The following is a 19,611-nucleotide window of genomic DNA, read 5'->3' as shown; positions in this document are numbered from 1 at the left end:
AGCATCGCTGCTGTGTTCTGTCATCTGTAGTGTTTTTTTATAAACATTGCCAGTAAATACAACTGGTGTGTACCAACAACTACAAAATTATTAGAGATGTATGAAGCTGATGAAGCACTTTACAATGTGAGGCACCCTGAATACAAAAACTGATTAAGAAGATTGGAGACCTGACCTGACCTAACCTAACCCAACTCTCTCTTGTAGCAAGGAATCGGAGTGTTACAGTGAGCCTGTCTTCTGAAGACATAGCAGTGCTTTAGTGAGTATTGTGCTTTGTGATATGAGGATACACTTCACTGAGCACATACAGAAATGTACGCCTATGCGCATCCATTCCTAAGTAATTTATGTACAACTTTATGTCCTCCACTATAAGCTCAGGTAACAAGTTTTGTTGAATGCTTTTATCGTGACATTGTGAAACCCATGGCTTCACCCAGGTGCGTTTCCTTTTTTCCCTGCCTCTCTTCCGCATGTGCACACAGTGCAGTTGTGGTACTTGCAACTGCTGCAGTTAATAACAAGTAGTTGTTGTCAGCCATCTTGAACTATGATGAAAAATATGATGACAGTATAATACCCCATTTTAGCGCCATGTCAAAGATCTTTGTCAAATATATTTGACAAATATTTGATCACATCTTTGATCAAATCTTTGACAAAGAAATTTCATAGTGTAATACTGGCCTTAAGTGCTCACAAATGTAAAATTGCGCACTCCACAAAATGACAAGACATAATACCCTATGAACAGAACACAGCAAGTCACAACTGGAATCTGTAAATCTAACAAATACCTGGGTGTGGCACTTAGTAGGGACATGAACTGGAACAATCACATAGGCTCAGCTGTGGATAAAGCAGTCAGCAGATTTTGGTTTGTTTGCAGACTACTATGGAAATGCAATCATTCTACACAGAAGATTACTAAAAATCACTTGTGCAACCCATTCTAGAATACTGCTCAAATGTGTGGAACCCATACCAAACAGCACAAAAAGTGGATTATTGAACATAGAGTACAGCAGCATAGGTGGCCACAGGTTTTTTTGACGTGAAAGTGTCACAGAGATGTCGAATGAACTAGACTGGTAGAAAATCCAAAGAAATTCTGGTCGTATGTAAAGTACACAAGCGGCAAGACGCAGTCAATACCTTCGCTGCGCAGTGCCGATGGTACTGTTACCGACGACTGTGCCGCTAAAGCGGAGTTATTGAACGCAGTTTTCTGAAATTCCTTCACCAGGGAAGACGAATGGAATATTCCAGAATTTGAAACACGAACATCTGCTAGCATGAGTTTCTTAGAAGTAGATACCTTAGGGTTTGCGAAGCAACTCAAATCGCTTGATACGGGCATGTCTTCAGGTCCAGATTGTATACCGATTAGGTTCCTTTCAGAATACGCTGATACAATAGCTCCCTACTTAGCACTCATATACAACCGCTCGCTCACTGATAGATCTGTACCTACAGACTGGAAAATTGCGCAGGTCGCACCAGTGTTTAAGAAGGGTAGTAGGAGTAATCCATCTAACTACAGACCTATATCATTATGAATCACCTCGAAGGGAACGATCTATTGATACGTAATTAGCATGGCTTCAGAAAACATCGCTCTTCTGCAACGCAGCTAGCTTTTTATCCGCACGAAGTAATGATCGCTATTGACAGGGGATCTCAAGTTGATTCCGTATTTCTAGATTTCCGGAAAGCTTTTGACACCGTTCTTCACAAGCGACTTCTAATCAAGCTGCGGGCCTATGGGGTATTGTCTCAGTTGTGCGACTGGATTTGTGATTTCCTGTCAGGAAGGTCGCAGTTTGTAGTAATAGACGATAAATCATCGAGTAAAACAGGGAAGCGTCCTGGGACCTCTGCTGTTCCTGATCTATATAAATGACCTGGGTGACAATCTGAGCAGTTCTCTTAGGTTGTTCGCAGATGATGCTGTAATTTACCGTCTAGTAAGGTCATCCAAAGACCAGTATCAGTTGCAAAGCGATTTAGAAAAGATTGCTGTATGGTGTGGCAGGTGGCAGTTGACGCTAAATAATGAAAAGTGTGAGGTGATCCACATGAGTTCCAAAAGAAATCCATTGGAATTTGATTACTCAATAAATAGTACAATTCTGAAGGCTGTCAATTCAACTAAGTACCTGGGCGTTAAAATTACGAACAACTTCAGTTGGAAAGACCACATAGATAATATTGTGGGGAAGGCGAGCCAAAGGTTGCGTTTCATTGGCAGGACACTTAGAAGATGCAACAAGTCCACTAAAGAGACAGCTTACACTACACTCGTTCATCCTCTGTTAGAATATTGCTGCGTGGTGTGGGATCCTTACCAGGTGGGATTGACGGAGGACATCGAAAGGGTGCAAAAAAGGGCAGCTCGTTTTGTATTTCACGTAATAGGGGAGAGAGTATGGCAGATATGATACGTGAATTGGGATGGAAGGCATTACAGCAAAGACGTTTTTTGCCACGGCGAGATCTTTTTACGAAATTTCAGTCACCAACTTTCTCTTCCGAATGCGAAAATATTTTGTTGAGCCCAACCTACATAGGTAGGAATGATCATCAAAATAAAATAAGAGAAATCAGAGCTCGAACATAAAGGTTTAGGTGTTCGTTTTTCCTGTGCGCTGTTAGGGAGTGGAATAGTAGAGAGAGAGTATGATTGTGGTTCGATGAACCCTCTGCCAAGCACTTAAATGTGAATTGCAGAGTAGTCATGTAGATGTAGACTGAAAAGTTTACAAACAAATTTCTAGGACTGAATTTAAATGATGACTCTAGAACTATACAACCCCCCCCCCCCCCCCCCCCCCCCGCATATCATCCCCATAGGGATCATGAGGACACGATTAAGTTAATTGCAGCACACAGAAGAGGCATTTGAACAATCATTCTACCCACACCCCATGCGTGAATGGCTGAGGAAAAAGTCGTAATAGCTGGTTGGTGGGCTGTACCCTTTACCATGTACTTCACAGTGGTTTGCAGCAGATTACATCTGACATTCAATACATGAAGACGAGCCCATGGAAAGAATGCAACGAAAAAGTAAAGCACAGGTAAATTTTTTCTCCATCACATAAAAAGTCTTTTTAGACAGCCTAACAAGTAAGATATAGAGCTTAAACAGTGGAGTGTAATTAAAATGAAATTTTCCCATATTTTTTGCTGTTCTTTTACACGGGGCAGTATAAAACAGCAATCTGTCAGTCTAACTTCAGTTTTATTTATTGAAAAGATTTCAATTATCAATTATTAAATAAAATTATAATTCAAAGTAAAGAATTGCAATTCATGCAGTCCAATGAATATTATGCTTTTATGCAGTTAAACTGTGTGACAGCAATCTTTGTATCTATACAATAAGGAAACACTGGAAATCCAGAGACAAGTATGAATACTGTAGAGAGAAATTTATAAAAACCAAAAGCAACAAAACACCTTACTAATGTTGGAAGAGTGAAAATGAAATTACTATCAGCAACAAACCAAACAAACAGCAACAGCAGCTTTTTCATACATAGCTGCTTTTCTGTTATGGAAGAGTTTTGGCTACTTGGTTGGAACATTAGCAATGCAAATGAAACTGATGTGATTAATAAAATGAACAAGTTTCAAACAATATTTAGCAGAACACACAACAAAACCAGATAGTAAGACAGGGAAGGATACAAAGCTAAAATTTCGTATAGTAATTGACACCCCTGTAACAACATAAGAACGGAAATCCTGGAAACCCATTAAGAATGACAATCAATCATCTGAAATGAAAATTAATATACAATATAAAAAAAAACAGAACACGGGTGTATAAAAAGGAAACAACACACAACGTACTGGAAACTGTAATAAATTATAAACTAAGGAAGATAAAATGATTGACAAAGAAACAGATGGCTTAAATAAGGGTGGGACAGACAGTAAGCCTGCTCTGTAGTTACAGTCTCTTTGAGCATGTACGGAGTGCAATCAATGTCATTTATTGACAACCATGAAGCTAATGTTAATGATAGTTAACAGTCAATATGTCATACAAGTGCAGTTCACAATAAACTACTCTTGTTTGATACAACAAATTTTGGTTTTATTTCACATCTCTGAACCTGATTAGTCATGGAGGAAGAACATGTAGGCATGTGGTGATCCTTTCATGTCATGTAAAATATACAGTATCCACAATGTGGCAAATGGAAACCATATTTGGGAAATAGAGTTAAGCCTTGGTTAAGACAAAACAAAATCACTTATACAGCAGGGGAAAAGATGAAAACAATGAAATAAATGGATGGAATGTCCAGACAGACAGGAAAATATTTATGGTTGTCAAAAGTAATAGAAAAGAAAATGCCGAGTATTTTAATAGATAACATCAATGGATGGAAAGGGCTCGCAGTGATTCTACAACCGCGTTAAAAAACGCAAACAGAGGTTCATCTCACATTTAAGCAAAGCCAAAGTCTTTTTGACAAACAAAAGCTGAACAACATCAAAATGTGCATGAGCAATGTAAGTGGCATTAAAGGAGTTCAAATGTAAAATGAAAACAGAAGTGAGAGACAGAGAACTTAATTGATAAATTTGGTCTCCCAGAATTGTTCCATTGTGGGCGACTGTAATATGGTTCCTCCTTTCGATCAGTGTAGAAACACCAAAATGGCACATGTAGAGATCAATGATCAAGGAATAGAAAAATCACCTAAAACTGCTTCATTGTGGAAACACACCTGGACCTGATCAGATAAACATATGAAGCAACACAGAATATACAAAAGAACCTGCTCCTTTTGTGGCAGCTGTTTACTATAGATTGCCATTTCAATGAAGGCCACCTAGCAACTGGAGGGGGAAAAAACAACGCACAGGTTTTTCCATTTTTCAGGTAGGCTTGTCGGACACACACACACTGCTATAGGCCTATAACATCTGTTCAAGTTTAATGTTCACACATTACAACCTTTTTGGAGAACTAATATCTCCTCCGTAAAAATCAACAGAGATTTAGCGAAACTCAGATGACTACCTGAGCAACGTAGACAGTGGTACCCACATTGATGCAGTTTTCCTTTGCTTTTGGAGCCATTTATTCCAGTTCTACACTGTCAGTTTAGTGAACAAAATATGAGTTTATCAAGTATACAACAAGATTTATGTCTAGATTCAGAACTTCCTAGTGGATGGAATTCAGTATATCATTGTTAACACAATGAAATCGAGAGACATGAAAAAAAAAAAAAAAAAAAAATTGGGAGTACCCCAACAGTGCATTAAAGGGCAGTTACTGTTTACAATATACATAAATAATGTCAGAATCTCTGACACTGTTCATAAACAACACTTATTTTCTACTGAAATTAGCAATGCTGGAAGACTGTAGATAAATTCAAGAAGACCTGCAGAGGAATGACAAATGGCACAGGAACTGGTGGTTCACCCATAACATAAATAAATACATTATATTTCATATGGATATGTGAAAGGTCTGTTTTTGTTCTATTTCACTAATGTTAAAAAATCACCGGAAACAATAAAAATAGGAAAATACCCATGTCTAACTATCTGGAGCAATATAAAGTGCAATGACTACATTAAATTAGTTGTCAGATAACCAGATGCCAGGATAACATAACATAACATAACTGGAAGAATCTGTAAAGAGCATTGAAGTGGTTTACAGGACACTCATACAACCAGTTTTTAAGTATTGCTAGTAAGTCTGGGGTCTTTATCAAGTTGAAATAGTAATAAAGAGGATCCAAAACACACCAAGAGGGCCATTTCAATTGCTGTCTGGAATGTTCATTAACATATATGTTTTTCATTGAAAATATTGTGTATTCTCGTTCCACATTCGACAACTTGGAAAATCTTCTCATTATAACCCTATTGGAATGAACAATACATCTAATATAATCTATCAGCAGCGAAGGGAGGACATGATAGTTGTACCTCAAGTACCCTCTGTCACACATCAAAAGATGGCTTTGGAGTACAAAAGCAGATGAAAAGGAAAGAAAACAGACTTACAGATAGAGAGAAAAGTACCAATTAACCAAAATATTAACAACATGAGTTTAATGACTAACAAAAGAAGAATTTCTGAAGTAGACCCAGAGTGACAAATTATGTAGATGTGGAAAAAAGGCATGAATGGGTCAGAAAACAGGTGGAAGAGGATATTTTAAGTGCAGTGTAATTGAGTAGGTCTACGATGAGCTTCTCAGTAACGCTCGACACTACAAATTAGGAACACTGTTTGTAGATGATTGGACTAGATGTTGAATTATACTGAGATACATACTCATTTTTTCGGGTAAAATTAATTAAATTACGGTTAAAAATTGTATGGTGAAGTACGGCAAGTGCCAATAATAAGGACGTCGCAGGAAATACATAAATATAAATTTCAAGACTGAGCAGAAAACACTGAAATAATGCAGGCCAATATGAAAAAAGCAAATATGTTAAAAATTTTCTTGAAAAGAAAAGACATCAACTAGCTGACTAAGGATTATGTAAGTTCTACGTAATTACTTTCTTCTATTACTTGCGACAGGTAAATGTTCTCGCTGTACAGTCAATCGAACATATTACACAGTTTGTATTTATTTCCGATTGGCATACAACATAACGTATACGAGTCTCCATGAAATTATAAAAACCTGGATTACATTCCCGTTTAAAAGCGTCTGCTAAGGTACATCCAAGTAACAACAGGTCACTGACTTACCATGACATTACTTCCTGCATTCCCATGTTTTGTACGCTGACGAAAAAAAATCAGCATGTATTTCACTTGATTACAGGTGAAAGAATTTATTCAAAAAAATCTTTCAACTCTTCCAATACAAATATAACAGCTCTAAAAGGAGCATATGTGAATAATTACTGCTTCTTTAGGGTGAACAAAATTGAATAAATTTAGCATAACCTTGGATCACGGCCAAACATTACACAAAAATTTCAGAACAAAGCATTAGACTCCTGCAGGTGGAATAACATGCCACTGCTTGCTTTTGTATCAAATTAATTATCTTTTAAATGATTCAATGTTTTGCCTTCTTTTTTGATGTTCCCTTTGTAACTCATGCTCGTGGACGCGGACGACCTGCCGTCCGTCAATATCATGTTATGTCAACGACACACATTATATCGCATCTGCTTAAGTTCGTGCTCACAGTTTTATTGTATCATATGATTCCCTGTTTCTTTAGGTCGGGAACGCTTCACAACGGATTTTTCATTCAAAACATGCCGTGTGCCCGAGTATTTACATCATTTCCCTATAGATATAAATTCTATCAGTTCTCTGTACTAGTACTAGACTAGACAATGCTTTGATTAATCGATTTCAACTCCCACTCTACCATTCTGCCAAAGACTTTCTTTATAAATATTTGTTTTCAAATTTGCTGCTATGATCTTTGAAAACACATCACACTGCTCATAGCTGTGAACATAAGCGGCCGAAGCCAGGAAAGCTGTAAACAACCGTTGTTATTGTTAGACAAGAAGTGTACGAGGAGATTCTGTTTGCGGTGAAAGATGACGGACCAAAGCTTAATGGACAAGTCTCTTCGTTCTGTTTTCGGTATGTAGTGATGTAGAATCGTACTCAAAGGTATTTTTCAAAAATATGTACGAAATCACAAAATTATCTTTTCCTCTTTTTAGTGGGAAATATACCTTATGAAGTAACTGAGGAGAAATTGAAGGATATATTCAGTGAAGTTGGCCCAGTGCTTTCATTCAAGTAAGTTGTTTCGAAGAAATTCCTATTCAAATAATAGACACGGCCACTGCCAATTTCACAAAAGCCTTTGTACTTCATGACTTTCGTAACAGTGTTTTTAATGTTTGAGTTTACTAATGCTGGCGTCGTTTTAAAACTGACAAAAATACTATAGTGGTCGTATTGACACATACACGCCTTCTTATAACATGCCCGACTGCAGTTAGGGCCAGACCCACGCTTCAATACATTTCAGCTAAGTAACAATATTAATTTGCATAATAATTGAGATGAATAATTATGATTGAGAAGAAACTTGATTCCTTACTCACCATTAATAATCTTTAACTGGCTGGATACATCTGAAGAAAGCCATGATAGAACGTCAGTCGAGCACACGCACTAGGATACGATAAATATATAGTTACAAACTTACGTTAGTTACATGAGCTTATGTTTCACAGTTCATCCACATAATTGTTTGATGAGTGGTTACCTGCAATGAATGTGTTCAGTAGTTCCTACATGTATAAATACATAGTTTTGTGGTAATGCATTAATATATGCACTCATTAATATTTTTTCTTTTTATTTCTTAACCTTACCTCTTATTTGGCTTGAAATGCAGAGAGTGTACTATACGGAGAAAAATGAAACTATTCCATTACTCTGACACTCGACTCTTTTGGTTTACTGGCATATGCTTCAGGCAGGCCCAAATGAGACTACGAGGACATTGTTTTAAGTCCAGAAATTTGGGAATACAACTGTGGGATGTAATGGTCAGTTAACACTTGGGCAATGTTGTTTTGGATAAGCAACCTATGACTCTTTTGACCTCTCTGTTTATTGCAAGAGTGGGCAACTGGTGTTCAATAAGTTTTTTTTGAAGTGTTGGTTTCATTTGGGATTCCAATACACCACATTATTCTCAACTATTTTGACTACAGTATCCTGTTTTTCAGCTTCATATCAATTCAGTGCAGCAGCATTACACCACCTTACTGAGGGTAGCACAGTACACTTAGGAGTTGATCATTGCACCATGTAGGAGGACATCAAACAGAATTGTTGTAGCATGTATCAATACCACCCCACACTGTATCGAGGTTGGTTGGTAATGGAATGGTAAGTTTCCACCTGATGCGAATAGTGGCCATGTGAGATCTGGCAGACCCAATGGTGATTATCCACTGAATAGGACACTGGTGACAGCCACTCAGACCACTTGTGTTTGCAGCCACTACACTAAGACACCTTCATATGTGCTTCATCATTGTTGACACTGAGATAGCTGGTCTGCATTATTTGTAGTGGGTCTTCATACATTTGGAGAAATAAAAGTAAGTCTTCTGTTTGTTGTTTTAACTTTTTCTGTAATCATTTCTGTTGCTGTCCAGCTTTCCTTGATGACAGTTGCCACACCACTATTTAGCCCATCTCTCCTTACAGTTGCATACAAAGTAGTACTCAAGAAGAATAATGCCTTCAGTCTTAGAAGACCATTGCCATGACTTTACTGGCTGAAGGTTCTACTTTGAACTTTTTCTTCAGAGTTCTGGTGGTATGGTGCCACTCCATGGATTACGATTTCTTTCCTCGTTTGAAATGATGAATCCCTGTTTAATCAGCTGTGATGATGTCCAACAGAAGATTTTCAGTAACACCCAAGCAGTTCTGCGCAGATGGTCCTTTGTTACCATTTATTGTTTTCTGTTAGGTGGCAAGGAGTCAAGCAGGAACTCTCGCTTGAATACCCAAACTGATTGATGAGTGTGCCAGCACTACCACCAGAGATGTCCATCCAGTTGAGCAGTGAGGTGTCTGATTGCAATCCATCAATTGTCTCGGATGAGTGTGTCTGCACATACCCACATTGCAGGTGTCAAGGCTGTGGGCGACTGGCTGGCACATGGGAGATAAGGCAGGTTTGCATGACCTTGTTGCGATGTTACCAAGCACCTCATCCATCTACTCACCATTCTTTTGTTCACTGTCGGATCTCCATAGACTTCCTGCAAGCAGCTTTGGCTATGTGTGCTTTTTTGCCAAATCAAACTCGGTGATAGCTCTCTGCTTGGAATGCACTTCTGTTGCAGATGCCATTTTAGAGGCTATATATAGGGCTGCCACCTATCAGAACTTCATGAAGCTCTAGTTTCTGAAGTGAGAAGATTCCACGATGTCTCACAACAAATTCTGTATTTTTCGTCAAAACGATTAAGAAAACGTGTTGCATTACTTATTGAACACCCCTCATACAAATCTTTTCAACATATGAAATTCATTGCATCTATTGTGGTAGAGCTCAAGAAAATAAGACACAACACAGTTGTAAATTCTGGCCATGTAGGAAAGTGTAACTCATTCATGAAAAAGACTATGTAGAAAACAATTGTGCAATCCATTCTTGAGCACTGCTCAAATGTTTGGAGTGCAAGTATAAAGATGACTGCGTGATAAATTCTGTGCAAGAGCACGTGGACAATACTTTGGGGTTCCACCAGTGTGCTCTCTCTGTCCCACACTACTTGGTTTGGCTGTTCTCTCCCCTGGAAACAGGGGAGTATACTCAACTTAATGACACTATTCTGCTTGTGACACTCTTAAAAAGTTCATATATTCAGAAAACTGTAGCTATCACTAATTGTCTCTTCTTATGCAGCCACCGTGTCATGTGCCCCTCCCCCTTTCCCTTCCACAAGGAGGCCATGGTCCTTTCGTGAGTTTGTGTGTGCCGCTCACAGTTCCCTAAGCTATTGTAGCCCATTCTTCCTACCTGGTCTTCATTTCCTTCCCCGTGCCCCTCACTTCCCATCTCACCCCTTCCACTGTGTACCTTTCTCACCACCCTGAGGGCCGGGGTGCTAGAATACGCCCGAGGTATTCCTGCTTGTCGTAAGAGGCGACTAAAAGGAGTTTCACACTTTTTGACCTTTATGTCATGGTCTCCTGTAGCGTCTGACCTCCATTTTTTAAAAACTTTCCCGAAAAGCGAGCTAACTGAAGAAGGGCGCCTTACGTGGTGCATTGTGTCCATCATGTGCTGAGAGCTATCGCATCCATCGTCGACTTGGATCTACGCTTCTGCTCATTCTCCAACTGTTGGGTGAGGTCACCCTCCTTGGTGCGTTTTCTTCGCTGACAGTAATAAAGGACTAGTTCGCTTGGTAGCACCTAATATCCAGCACGGTAGCCAGTCCTTTATGGTGGGGCCGCCATGTACCCTGTTGGTTGTAGCCCCTCGAGCACACAGGGATCGCTCTGCTGATGCCTGCGCCGTTAACTCCCCACAAACGCCGAAGAATAGATGCCCGTCACCATGGGGCATCAAGACTCCCAGCAATGGCCATCCTGCCAGGTGGCCTTTGCTGCGGCTGGGTGGCACACATGGGGAGGGCCCCTGTGGCATCAGGGTGGATGACACGTGATGAAACGTAGTACATCATCTCTTGCTGGTAATCAAACACCAGCAGTCTCTAAGTGTTCACGGGCTCAGTTGAATGCACAGAGGTACAACCCCAAATTGTTCACCTCCCTGGCCATACCATAGGAGGAACGTCAGGCTAATGATGGCAGCGACTCTTATTCACCCTTGTACCTTGTATATTAAAGAGCTGATGGGGATTCTTGTATGACGACGAAGCCTCAGTTTTTTGAGGAACATTTAGAGGGCAAGTTTGGGGAGGTGGAGGGCTTGTCCAAAATGAGATCTGATTCAGTCTTGATCGAAACAGCACCCTCTGCCCAGTCACGGGCATTACTCGCTTGTGACAACCTGGGGGATGTTTCTGTAACCATCAGGCCACAAAAGAGTTTAAATATGGTCCAGGGTATCATATTTCACAGGGACCTTCTTTTGCAGTCTGACGATGAGCTGCACACCAATTTAGAACAGCAACGTGTATATTTCGTTCGGTGTCCATCTAGTTCCAAGGGATAATCAGGTTGCCCATTGGTCCATTGGTCCCTCCGTCAGGTGTTCAGGAGGTGTGAACAATCACCTAAGGCGGGTGCGCCCCATTGTGAAGGGGGCCCAAGTTGGAAAGAGCGCGCCATCGGAGATGCTGGCAATCGTGGGGGATTTCTTCACGATGAGTCAATCATCCGCTCCATCGACTTCGGCATAACGTAAACGTAATGAGGCTACTGATTCGGAGACCCTTCCCACTGCACCGTGGTTGCTTGTGGTATCACATACTGAAGACAGTTGGTCCTCTGCCGTGGTCAATCTATTTATTATTCACAAAGGTGCTGATGCCATTGCTGGCCCTGTGAAATCCTGCTTTCATTTACGGAATGGCACTTGGCTTTTGGAGATGGCTTCTAAATCTCATGCATAACAACTACTTGCTGCCTCGCTTCTCCACGGCTACCCTGTTTGAGTTGAGCCAAATAGAACTTTGAATTCTTCCCGTGGTGTCATTTACACCAGGCTGCTTGACAGTCTAACCAAGGCTGAAATATATTCTTACTTCTCTGATCAGGGTGTCATTGGCATCCATTGTGTAATGAAAAAGGTCGATTCCTCCTTGGTGCCTACTTGCACTCTTTTGCTCACCTTTGATAGGGTGGTGCTGCCGTCCAAAATGAAAGGAGGCTGTGAAATTATCACAGTCCTTCCATTCATTCCAAATCCGATGCGCTGCTGTTCAATCACACTAGAACATCTTGTCGACACACAGCTAAATGCATAACTTTTGGCAGGGACACACACGAGGGTGAATGTCCACCTCCTCCTCCCCGCTGTATCAACTGCAATGGCAGGCATGCCGCCTCCTCCCGTGATTGTCCCGTGTATCTAAATGAGCGGGCTGTTCAAGGCATTCGGGTCAAGGAATAAGTGCATTACGCAGTAGGTTGCAAGTTACTGACTGGTCGCAAACCCTGTGTTCTCCTGTCTGGCACTTATAGTTCAGTTCTTGTTACCCCTCTCTCCATGAAGGACATGACTACGCAGACATGCGACCTCAAATGGCTCTGATGTTGTCAAGTCACCCAGTGTCAAGGTAGTATTGCCGTCTCCCTGTCCCACTGTGCAATAAACTATCAAACTCTTGCCTAAAGGGGCAAAACTACCCACTACACAATCACAGGCAGGAAAGGACAGAAGGAGTACTCCTGAGAAGACTTTGTCCATTCCTCCAAAAGGGCTCAAAGAAGTCCACTAAAGACAAACTGTCTTATCTTTCACCAACTCGAAGATCCTGCTCGACAGTGTCACCACATGGTCACTTAGCGCAGCTGGCCATCTGTTTTTCAGCATTGGACTCCACCGACCGACCGCTCAAGCATGCTGATGCTTCTGTGGACCCCATGGAGCAGGATCCTCATGCTGCTGTGCCTTGTAGTAGCGACTCTCCACTGGCAGTCCCTCAGCGGCCACTGAGTTGACACCCCTACATCTCTTCCTCCTTCTCACTGTCCTCCAATGGAACGTCTGCGGCCTTTGGTCCCACAAAGAGGATTTACGGCTACTTTTAGCATCGCAGCATCCCCTTGTAAATGAAGTTACACCCTCAAGGCCACTTTGAGTTTCCATATTACTTACTGATTCGTTTTCATTTTTCTGCTGAGGTCAGCATCCCATCTCATGGGGGCATCATGCTGCTTATACGGGATGACCTTCATATTCAACCCATCTCCCTGAATACCCACCTTCAAGCTGTTGCTGTTCGCCTTTACCTTCCCCACGCGACTTTTTCTCTCTCTACCATTTATTAGATTAGATGGGTAGATCATCTAGCTAATGTGGAGGTATTGAATAGGATTGGGGAGAAGAAACGTTTGTGGCACGACTTGACTAGAAGGAGGGATTGGTTGATAGGACATGTTCTGACACATCAAGGGATCACCAATTTAGTGTTGGAGGGCAGTGTGGAGGGTAATAATCGTAGAGGGAGATCAAGAGATGAATACAGTAAACAGATACAGAAGGATGTAGGTTGCAGTACGTACTGGGAGATGAAGAAGCTTGCACAGGATAGAGTAGCATGGAGAGCTGCATCAAACCAGTCTCAGGACTGAAGACCACAACAACAACCATCATTTATGTACTTCTGTCCTTTGATATCACCAAGGCAGACTTCCTTCGGCTTATTGGGCAGCTACTTCCACCATTTTTGCTACGTGGTGACCTTAATGCGCATCATCCCTTTTGGGGTTCTCCCAGGACCTGCCAGAGGGGTGCCCTCTTGGCTAGCTGACATTCTTAACCAACTCAACCTCTTCTGCCTTAACACTGGAGCACCCACTTTCCTTTCTGACTACTCACACACCTGTTCCCGTTTGGACCTATCCTTTTGCACTGCCCAGCTTGCCCATCATCTTGAGTTTTACGTTCTCTCTGTTGCCTACTCGAGCAACCATTTCCCATGTGCTCTCCGTCTGCTGACTCCTACCCCATCCACATGCATGCCCAAATGGCAGCTGTACTCCTCCCATTTGACCTTAGCAGAACAAGATTTCCGCTGTTGTGGTGACCAGGTGGACTATCTTACCAACGCTATCCTTACTGCTGCAGAACATTCTATTCCTTGCTCTTCCTCTTTACCACGTTTAGTCCCATTCCGTTGGTGGACTGAGGCATTCAAAGACACAATTTGTGCACAGAGACGTGCCCTCCACGTTTTTAACTGCCACCCGCTGGAAAACTACATTCATTATAAACAGATGTGTGCAAAGTGTCATAGAGTTCTTCAGGGTTGCAAAAGAGCTAGTTGGATTTCATTGACAAGTTATTTAACAGGTCCACACCTTCCTCTGTCATGTGGGCCAACCTCAGATGGCTCTCTGGAACCAAGATCCATTCCACCATTTCTGACCTGACAGTAGGTGCTGATGTCATCATGGATCCCGTTGCTGTCTCCAACACATTGGGCTGCCATTTTGTGGATGTTTTGAGCTCCTCCCACTATCCCCCTGCCTTCATCCATCAGAAACAAGTGGAGGCGGCTCGGGCTATACCCTTCAAATCGTGTCTGCTACATTGCCGCCTTCACTATGAGGGAGCTATATCATGCTCTCAGTTCATCCGGTCCTCTGCCCCAGAGGCAGATACTATCCACATTCAGATGTTGCAGTATCTCTCTCTTGTGGGCACTTTCTGCTTAACACATACAACAGCCTCTGGGCTGTGGGCACATTTCCTGGATGCTGGCATGAAGCCACCATCGTATCCATACCTAAGCCCAGTAAGGACTAAAACCTTCCTTCTAGCTACCGCCCATCTCTCTTACCAGCTGCATTTGCAAGGTGATGGAACATATAATACATGTCCAGCTAGTGTGGTTGCTTGAATCTTGCCATTTACCCATGAATGCACAGTGTGGATTTCGAGCACGGCATTCTGCATTTGACCATGTCATTACTTTGTCCACCCATGTCATGAAAGATTTTCTGCAGAAATCCCAGACTGTGGCCATATTTTTCGATTTGGAGAAAGCCTATGACACCTGCTGGAGAACTGGTATTCTCTGTAGTCTTTACACATGGGGCTCCCGTAAGTGCCTGCCCTGTTTTCTTCGGGTATTTTTACAAGGCTGAGTATTCATGGTGCGTGTGGGTTCTGTCTTGTCAGACACCTTCATTCAGGAAAAGGTGGACCACAGGGTTCCGTCCTGAGCGTCGTCCTCTTTTTTATATCACAACTAACCCTATAATGACCTGTCTCATGTCAGGCATCTGCAGCTCCCTTTTTGTTGAAGATTTTTTCCATCTATTGCAGTTCTCCACAGCCCTGCCTCACTGAGCAGCGTCTTCAGTACTGTCTTGATCATCTTCACTTCTGAAGCAATGCCAGTGGCTATCACTTTTCCACTGATAAAACCGTCTGTATGAATTTCTGGTGGCGCAAATGGTTTCTCCCACCATCTCTACATCTTGGGCCTGTTGCCCTTCCATTCGTTGACACTACAAAATTCCTGAGGCTCAAGCTCGATAGGAACCTCTCTTGGTCCTCTCATGTCTCTTACCTATCAGCCCACTGTGTGCAGTCCCTCAATGTCTTACGTGTCCTCAATGGTACTTCTTGGGGTGCCAATCGAACCTCCCTTGTCCGTTTGAAACTCGACTATGGGTGCTTTTTTTATGCTCCTGCACGCCCATCCCTTTTACGCTGTCTCAACACTATCCATCGTCATGGCATCCATTTGGCCACAGGCGGATTTTACACCAGCCTGGTTGAGAGTCTGTATGCTGAAGCTGCTGAACTGCCACTGACCTGACGCTATGACATTCTCCTCAGCAGGTATGCATGCCATTTGTCTGCCATGCATGGCCACCCATCCTATGCCTCCTCCTTTGATGATTCCTTTGATCATCAGTATGGGGCTCGTCCCTCTTCTCCGTTTCCTTCTGGAGTCCGCTTTCGCCACTTGCTACGGAGGCTTAACTTCACGCTACCTGCAACTTTCCCCATGGGTGTGAACCCTTCACCACCTTGGATTCATGAAGCGGCCCATGTTAACCTTGGCCTTCATTCGCTTCCTAAGGACACTACTCCAGCTTTGGTCTATCCCCTTCAGTTTCATGACCTTTGTGTGTAATTTAGTGGTAGTACCTTTGAATACACTGACCGTGGGGTTGGATGTGTCTTCGTCTTTGACACCCGTGTCATTCAATATTGGCTTCCGGCTCACTTCTCAGTATTTAAAGCCAAGCTTTTCGCTTTGTACCAGGCCACAGAGTTCATCTGGTAACACAGCCTTCCCCATTATGTTCTCTGCTCAGACCCACACAGTGCCCTTCAACGTCTCTGTGCATTGTACACTGCTCATCCGTTAGTGCAGTGGGTCCAGGAAAACTGTCACTTGCTCACTCTTGGTGGAGCCAATGTCATGTTTCTGTGGGTCCCTGGTCATGTCGATATGCCAGGAAACGAGGCTGCTGCCAAGGCTGCAATCCTCGTACCTCAGCCTGGGAGTACCTCTATTCCCTTCAATACTCTCTGTGTTGCCATCCGTCAGGAGGTGGTGTCCCTTTGGCATCGCCAATGGTCCTCCCTTCACGGGAATAAGCTTTGACTTATTCAGCGTCTCCCGTTGCCTTGGATGACCACCTCTTGGCCCCCTCCCACTGGGAGGAGATCATTTTAACTCGGCAGCATATTGGGCACTGCTTTTTTTAGCCATCTTTGGTTGCTAAGTGGCGCTGCTCCACCACTTTGTACGTGTTGCGCCCAAATTTTAACTGGCCACCACTACCTGCTGAACTGCCCTGTTTTTACCAATTTAGGTTCCATCTTGGGTTTGCCACCTGATTTATCAGCCGATTTAGCGTATGATGCATGGGCTGTTACCCGTGTTTTACTTTTTATCTGCTGAAGCAATATGGCAAAGGCCATTTAATTTTCTTCTTTTGGGTCTCCATTTTTGTGTGCTGTTTTCTCTTCAGCCTTTTTCCACTTGCCTTGTTCAGCTTTCTCCTATTCTGTCCATTGGGACTGACATATAGCCATTTCCCTCATCTACGTTTTTGTGTTCTATAGTTTTGACTTGGGTGCGTATTAACTCAGTTGTTTTTCGCGCTCAAAAACAAAACAAAACAAGTCCCCACTTCTGCGCCAGAGAAGCGTAAGTCTTCTTCAGCTCCGTTTGCTAGGAAGGGTTCTTGTGGGTCACTCCCTTCCCAGGTTTCTGCTGGTGGGGAAGATGACACCCACTAGTGACCGGAGAGCCCAAAAACAGCACATCATAGGGCTTCACGCTCATCCTCAGTCCCGGAGACTGAATCAGTGAAGCCCTCCCAGCCACCTAAACCCAAGGAGCAACGAGATAAATACAAAAAGAAGATTTCCAGAATGAGATTTTCACTCTGCAGCGGAGTGTGCGCTGATATGAAACTTCCTGGCAGATTAAAACTGTGTGCCCGACCGAGACTCGAACTCGGGACCTTTGCCTTTCGCGGGCAAGTGCTCCACCGACTGAGCTACCGAAGCACGACTCACGTCCGGTACTCACAGCTTTACATCTGCCAGTATCCGTCTCCTACCTTCCAAACTTTACAGAAGCTCTTCTGCGAACCTTGCAGAACTAGCACTCCTGAATGAAAGGATACTGCGGAGACATGGCTTAGCCACAGCCTGGGGGATGTTTCCAGAATGAGATTTTCACTCTGCAGCGGAGTGTGCGCTGATATGAAACTTCCTGGCAGATTAAAACTGTGTGCCCGACCGAGACTCGAACTCGGGACCTTTGCCTTTCGCGGGCAAGTGCTCCACCGACTGAGCTACCGAAGCACGACTCACGTCCGGTACTCACAGCTTTACATCTGCCAGTATCCGTCTCCTACCTTCCAAACTTTACAGAAGCTCTTCTGCGAACCTTGCAGAACTAGCACTCCTGAAAGAAAGGATACTGCGGAGACATGGCTTAGCCACAGCCTGGGGGATGTTTCTAGAATGAGATTTTCACTCTGCAGCGCAGTGTGCGCTGATATGAAACTTCCTGGCAGATTAAAACTGTGTGCCCGACCTAGACTCGAACTCGGGACCTTTGCCTTTCGCGGGCAAGTGCTCCACCAACTGAGCTACCGAAGCACGACGGACGTGAGTTCTGAGTGCTAGTTCTGCAAGGTTCGCAGAAGAGCTTCTGTAAAGTTTGGAAGGTAGGAGACGGATACTGGCAGAAGTAAAGCTGTGAGTACCGGACGTGAGTCATGCTTCGGTAGCTCAGTTGGTGGAGCACTTGCCCGCGAAAGGCAAAGGTCCCAAGTTCGAGTCTCGGTCGGGCACACAGTTTTAATCTGCCAGGAAGTTTCATATCAGCGCACACTCCGCTACAGAGTGAAAATCTCATTCTGGAAACATCCCCCAGGCTGTGGCTAAGCCATGTCTCCGCAGTATCCTTTCTTTCAGAAGTGCTAGTTCTGCAAGGTTCGCAGAAGAGCTTCTGTAAAGTTTGGAAGGTAGGAGACGGATACTGGCAGAAGTAAAGCTGTGAGTACCGGACGTGAGTCGTGCTTCGGTAGTTCAGTTGGTGGAGCACTTGCCCGCGAAAGACAAAGGTCCCGAGTTCGAGTCTCGGTCGGGCACACAGTTTTAATCTGCCAGGAAGTTTCAAAAAGAAGATTCCCAAAACCAAGGGAATTGCAGTGGCACCCACACCACCACTACCTGCAAGCTCTACATCTGTGGGTGAGGTGGAGATTCTGGCGTCTGCTGACTACCTAGATCTTACGGGACCCTCGGATACAGTGGATATAGCCTGCTGAGGCAATAAGTCGGTGGCGGCAGGTTACCCTGAGGGGTAAAGTGCCTCATGGAATGTTCCATGCCTTCCCAGTCTCACAATGACATCATCCTACAGAGGAATTACGGCGGTTTTTTCTACTGCCTGGTTGATCTATGGCAACTTTTAAGCTTTACACCTGCTTTCTGCATTGCCGTCCAGGAAACCTGGTTCCTGACTCTGTGGACCACTGCCCTCCGTGACTATAAGAGATATTACAGGAACCGTGCTACTATAATCGAGTGTCAGGTGTAGTTTGCATTTATGTACCAAACTCAGTCTGTTGTGAAACTGTGCCCGTTCAAACCCCCCTTGAAACTGTGGCTGTCAGAATAAGGACGATGCAGGAAATAACTGTCTGCAATGTATATCTTCCTCTAGATGGTGCAGTACCCCTGAATGTATTAGCTGTACTGATTGATCAACTCTCTAAACCTTTCCTACTTTGGGATATTTAATGCCCATAGCCCCTTGTGGGGTGGTACCTTGGTTATTGGCTGAGGCAGAGATGTCGAAACTTTACTGTCTCAGTTCGACCTCTGCTCTTAAATACTGGGGCCACCACACATTTCAGTGTGACTAGTGGTAGTTACTCGGCCATTGATTTATCCATTTGCAGACCAGGACTTC

The 19,611-nt window shown here is 43.3% G+C and overlaps 2 protein-coding genes across 15 annotated transcripts in view; one reads left to right on the top strand and one right to left on the bottom strand.

The window, feature by feature from the left end:
- LOC126336830 (protein phtf) overlaps window positions 1-7,411 on the bottom strand; it is a 191,086-nt gene extending 183,675 nt beyond the window's left edge. For 4 of the 12 annotated variants that reach the window (XR_007565004.1, XR_007565005.1, XM_050000894.1 and 1 more), the window contains exon 1: window positions 6,569-6,677. Coding sequence is in view for 6 of the 12 variants with exons in the window: in XM_050000894.1 (XP_049856851.1) it covers window positions 6,569-6,669 (101 nt within the window). In the remaining 6 variants the exon portion in view is untranslated. The other 8 variants (XR_007565007.1, XM_050000896.1, XR_007565011.1 and 5 more) reach the window with 6 other exon arrangements.
- Window positions 1-19,611, top strand: part of LOC126336832 (cleavage stimulation factor subunit 2 tau variant) — a 134,540-nt gene that overhangs the window by 41,369 nt on the left and 73,560 nt on the right. Inside the window, exons 1-2 of one of the 3 annotated variants that reach the window (XM_050000905.1) lie at window positions 7,426-7,612; window positions 7,696-7,774. The exons of 1 other annotated variant lie outside the window; for it this stretch is intronic. In XM_050000905.1, the coding sequence (XP_049856862.1) occupies window positions 7,567-7,612; window positions 7,696-7,774 (125 nt within the window). In that variant the 5' untranslated portion in view covers window positions 7,426-7,566. Of the gene's footprint in view, window positions 1-7,425; window positions 7,613-7,695; window positions 7,775-19,611 lie in introns of those variants that run through there. One more of the 3 variants, XM_050000904.1, reaches the window with a different exon arrangement.

Source organism: Schistocerca gregaria, chromosome 2, assembly GCF_023897955.1.
Source record: "Schistocerca gregaria isolate iqSchGreg1 chromosome 2, iqSchGreg1.2, whole genome shotgun sequence".
NCBI classification, from domain to species: domain Eukaryota; kingdom Metazoa; phylum Arthropoda; class Insecta; order Orthoptera; family Acrididae; genus Schistocerca; species Schistocerca gregaria.
This window is presented reverse-complemented; position numbering and strand designations above follow the sequence as displayed.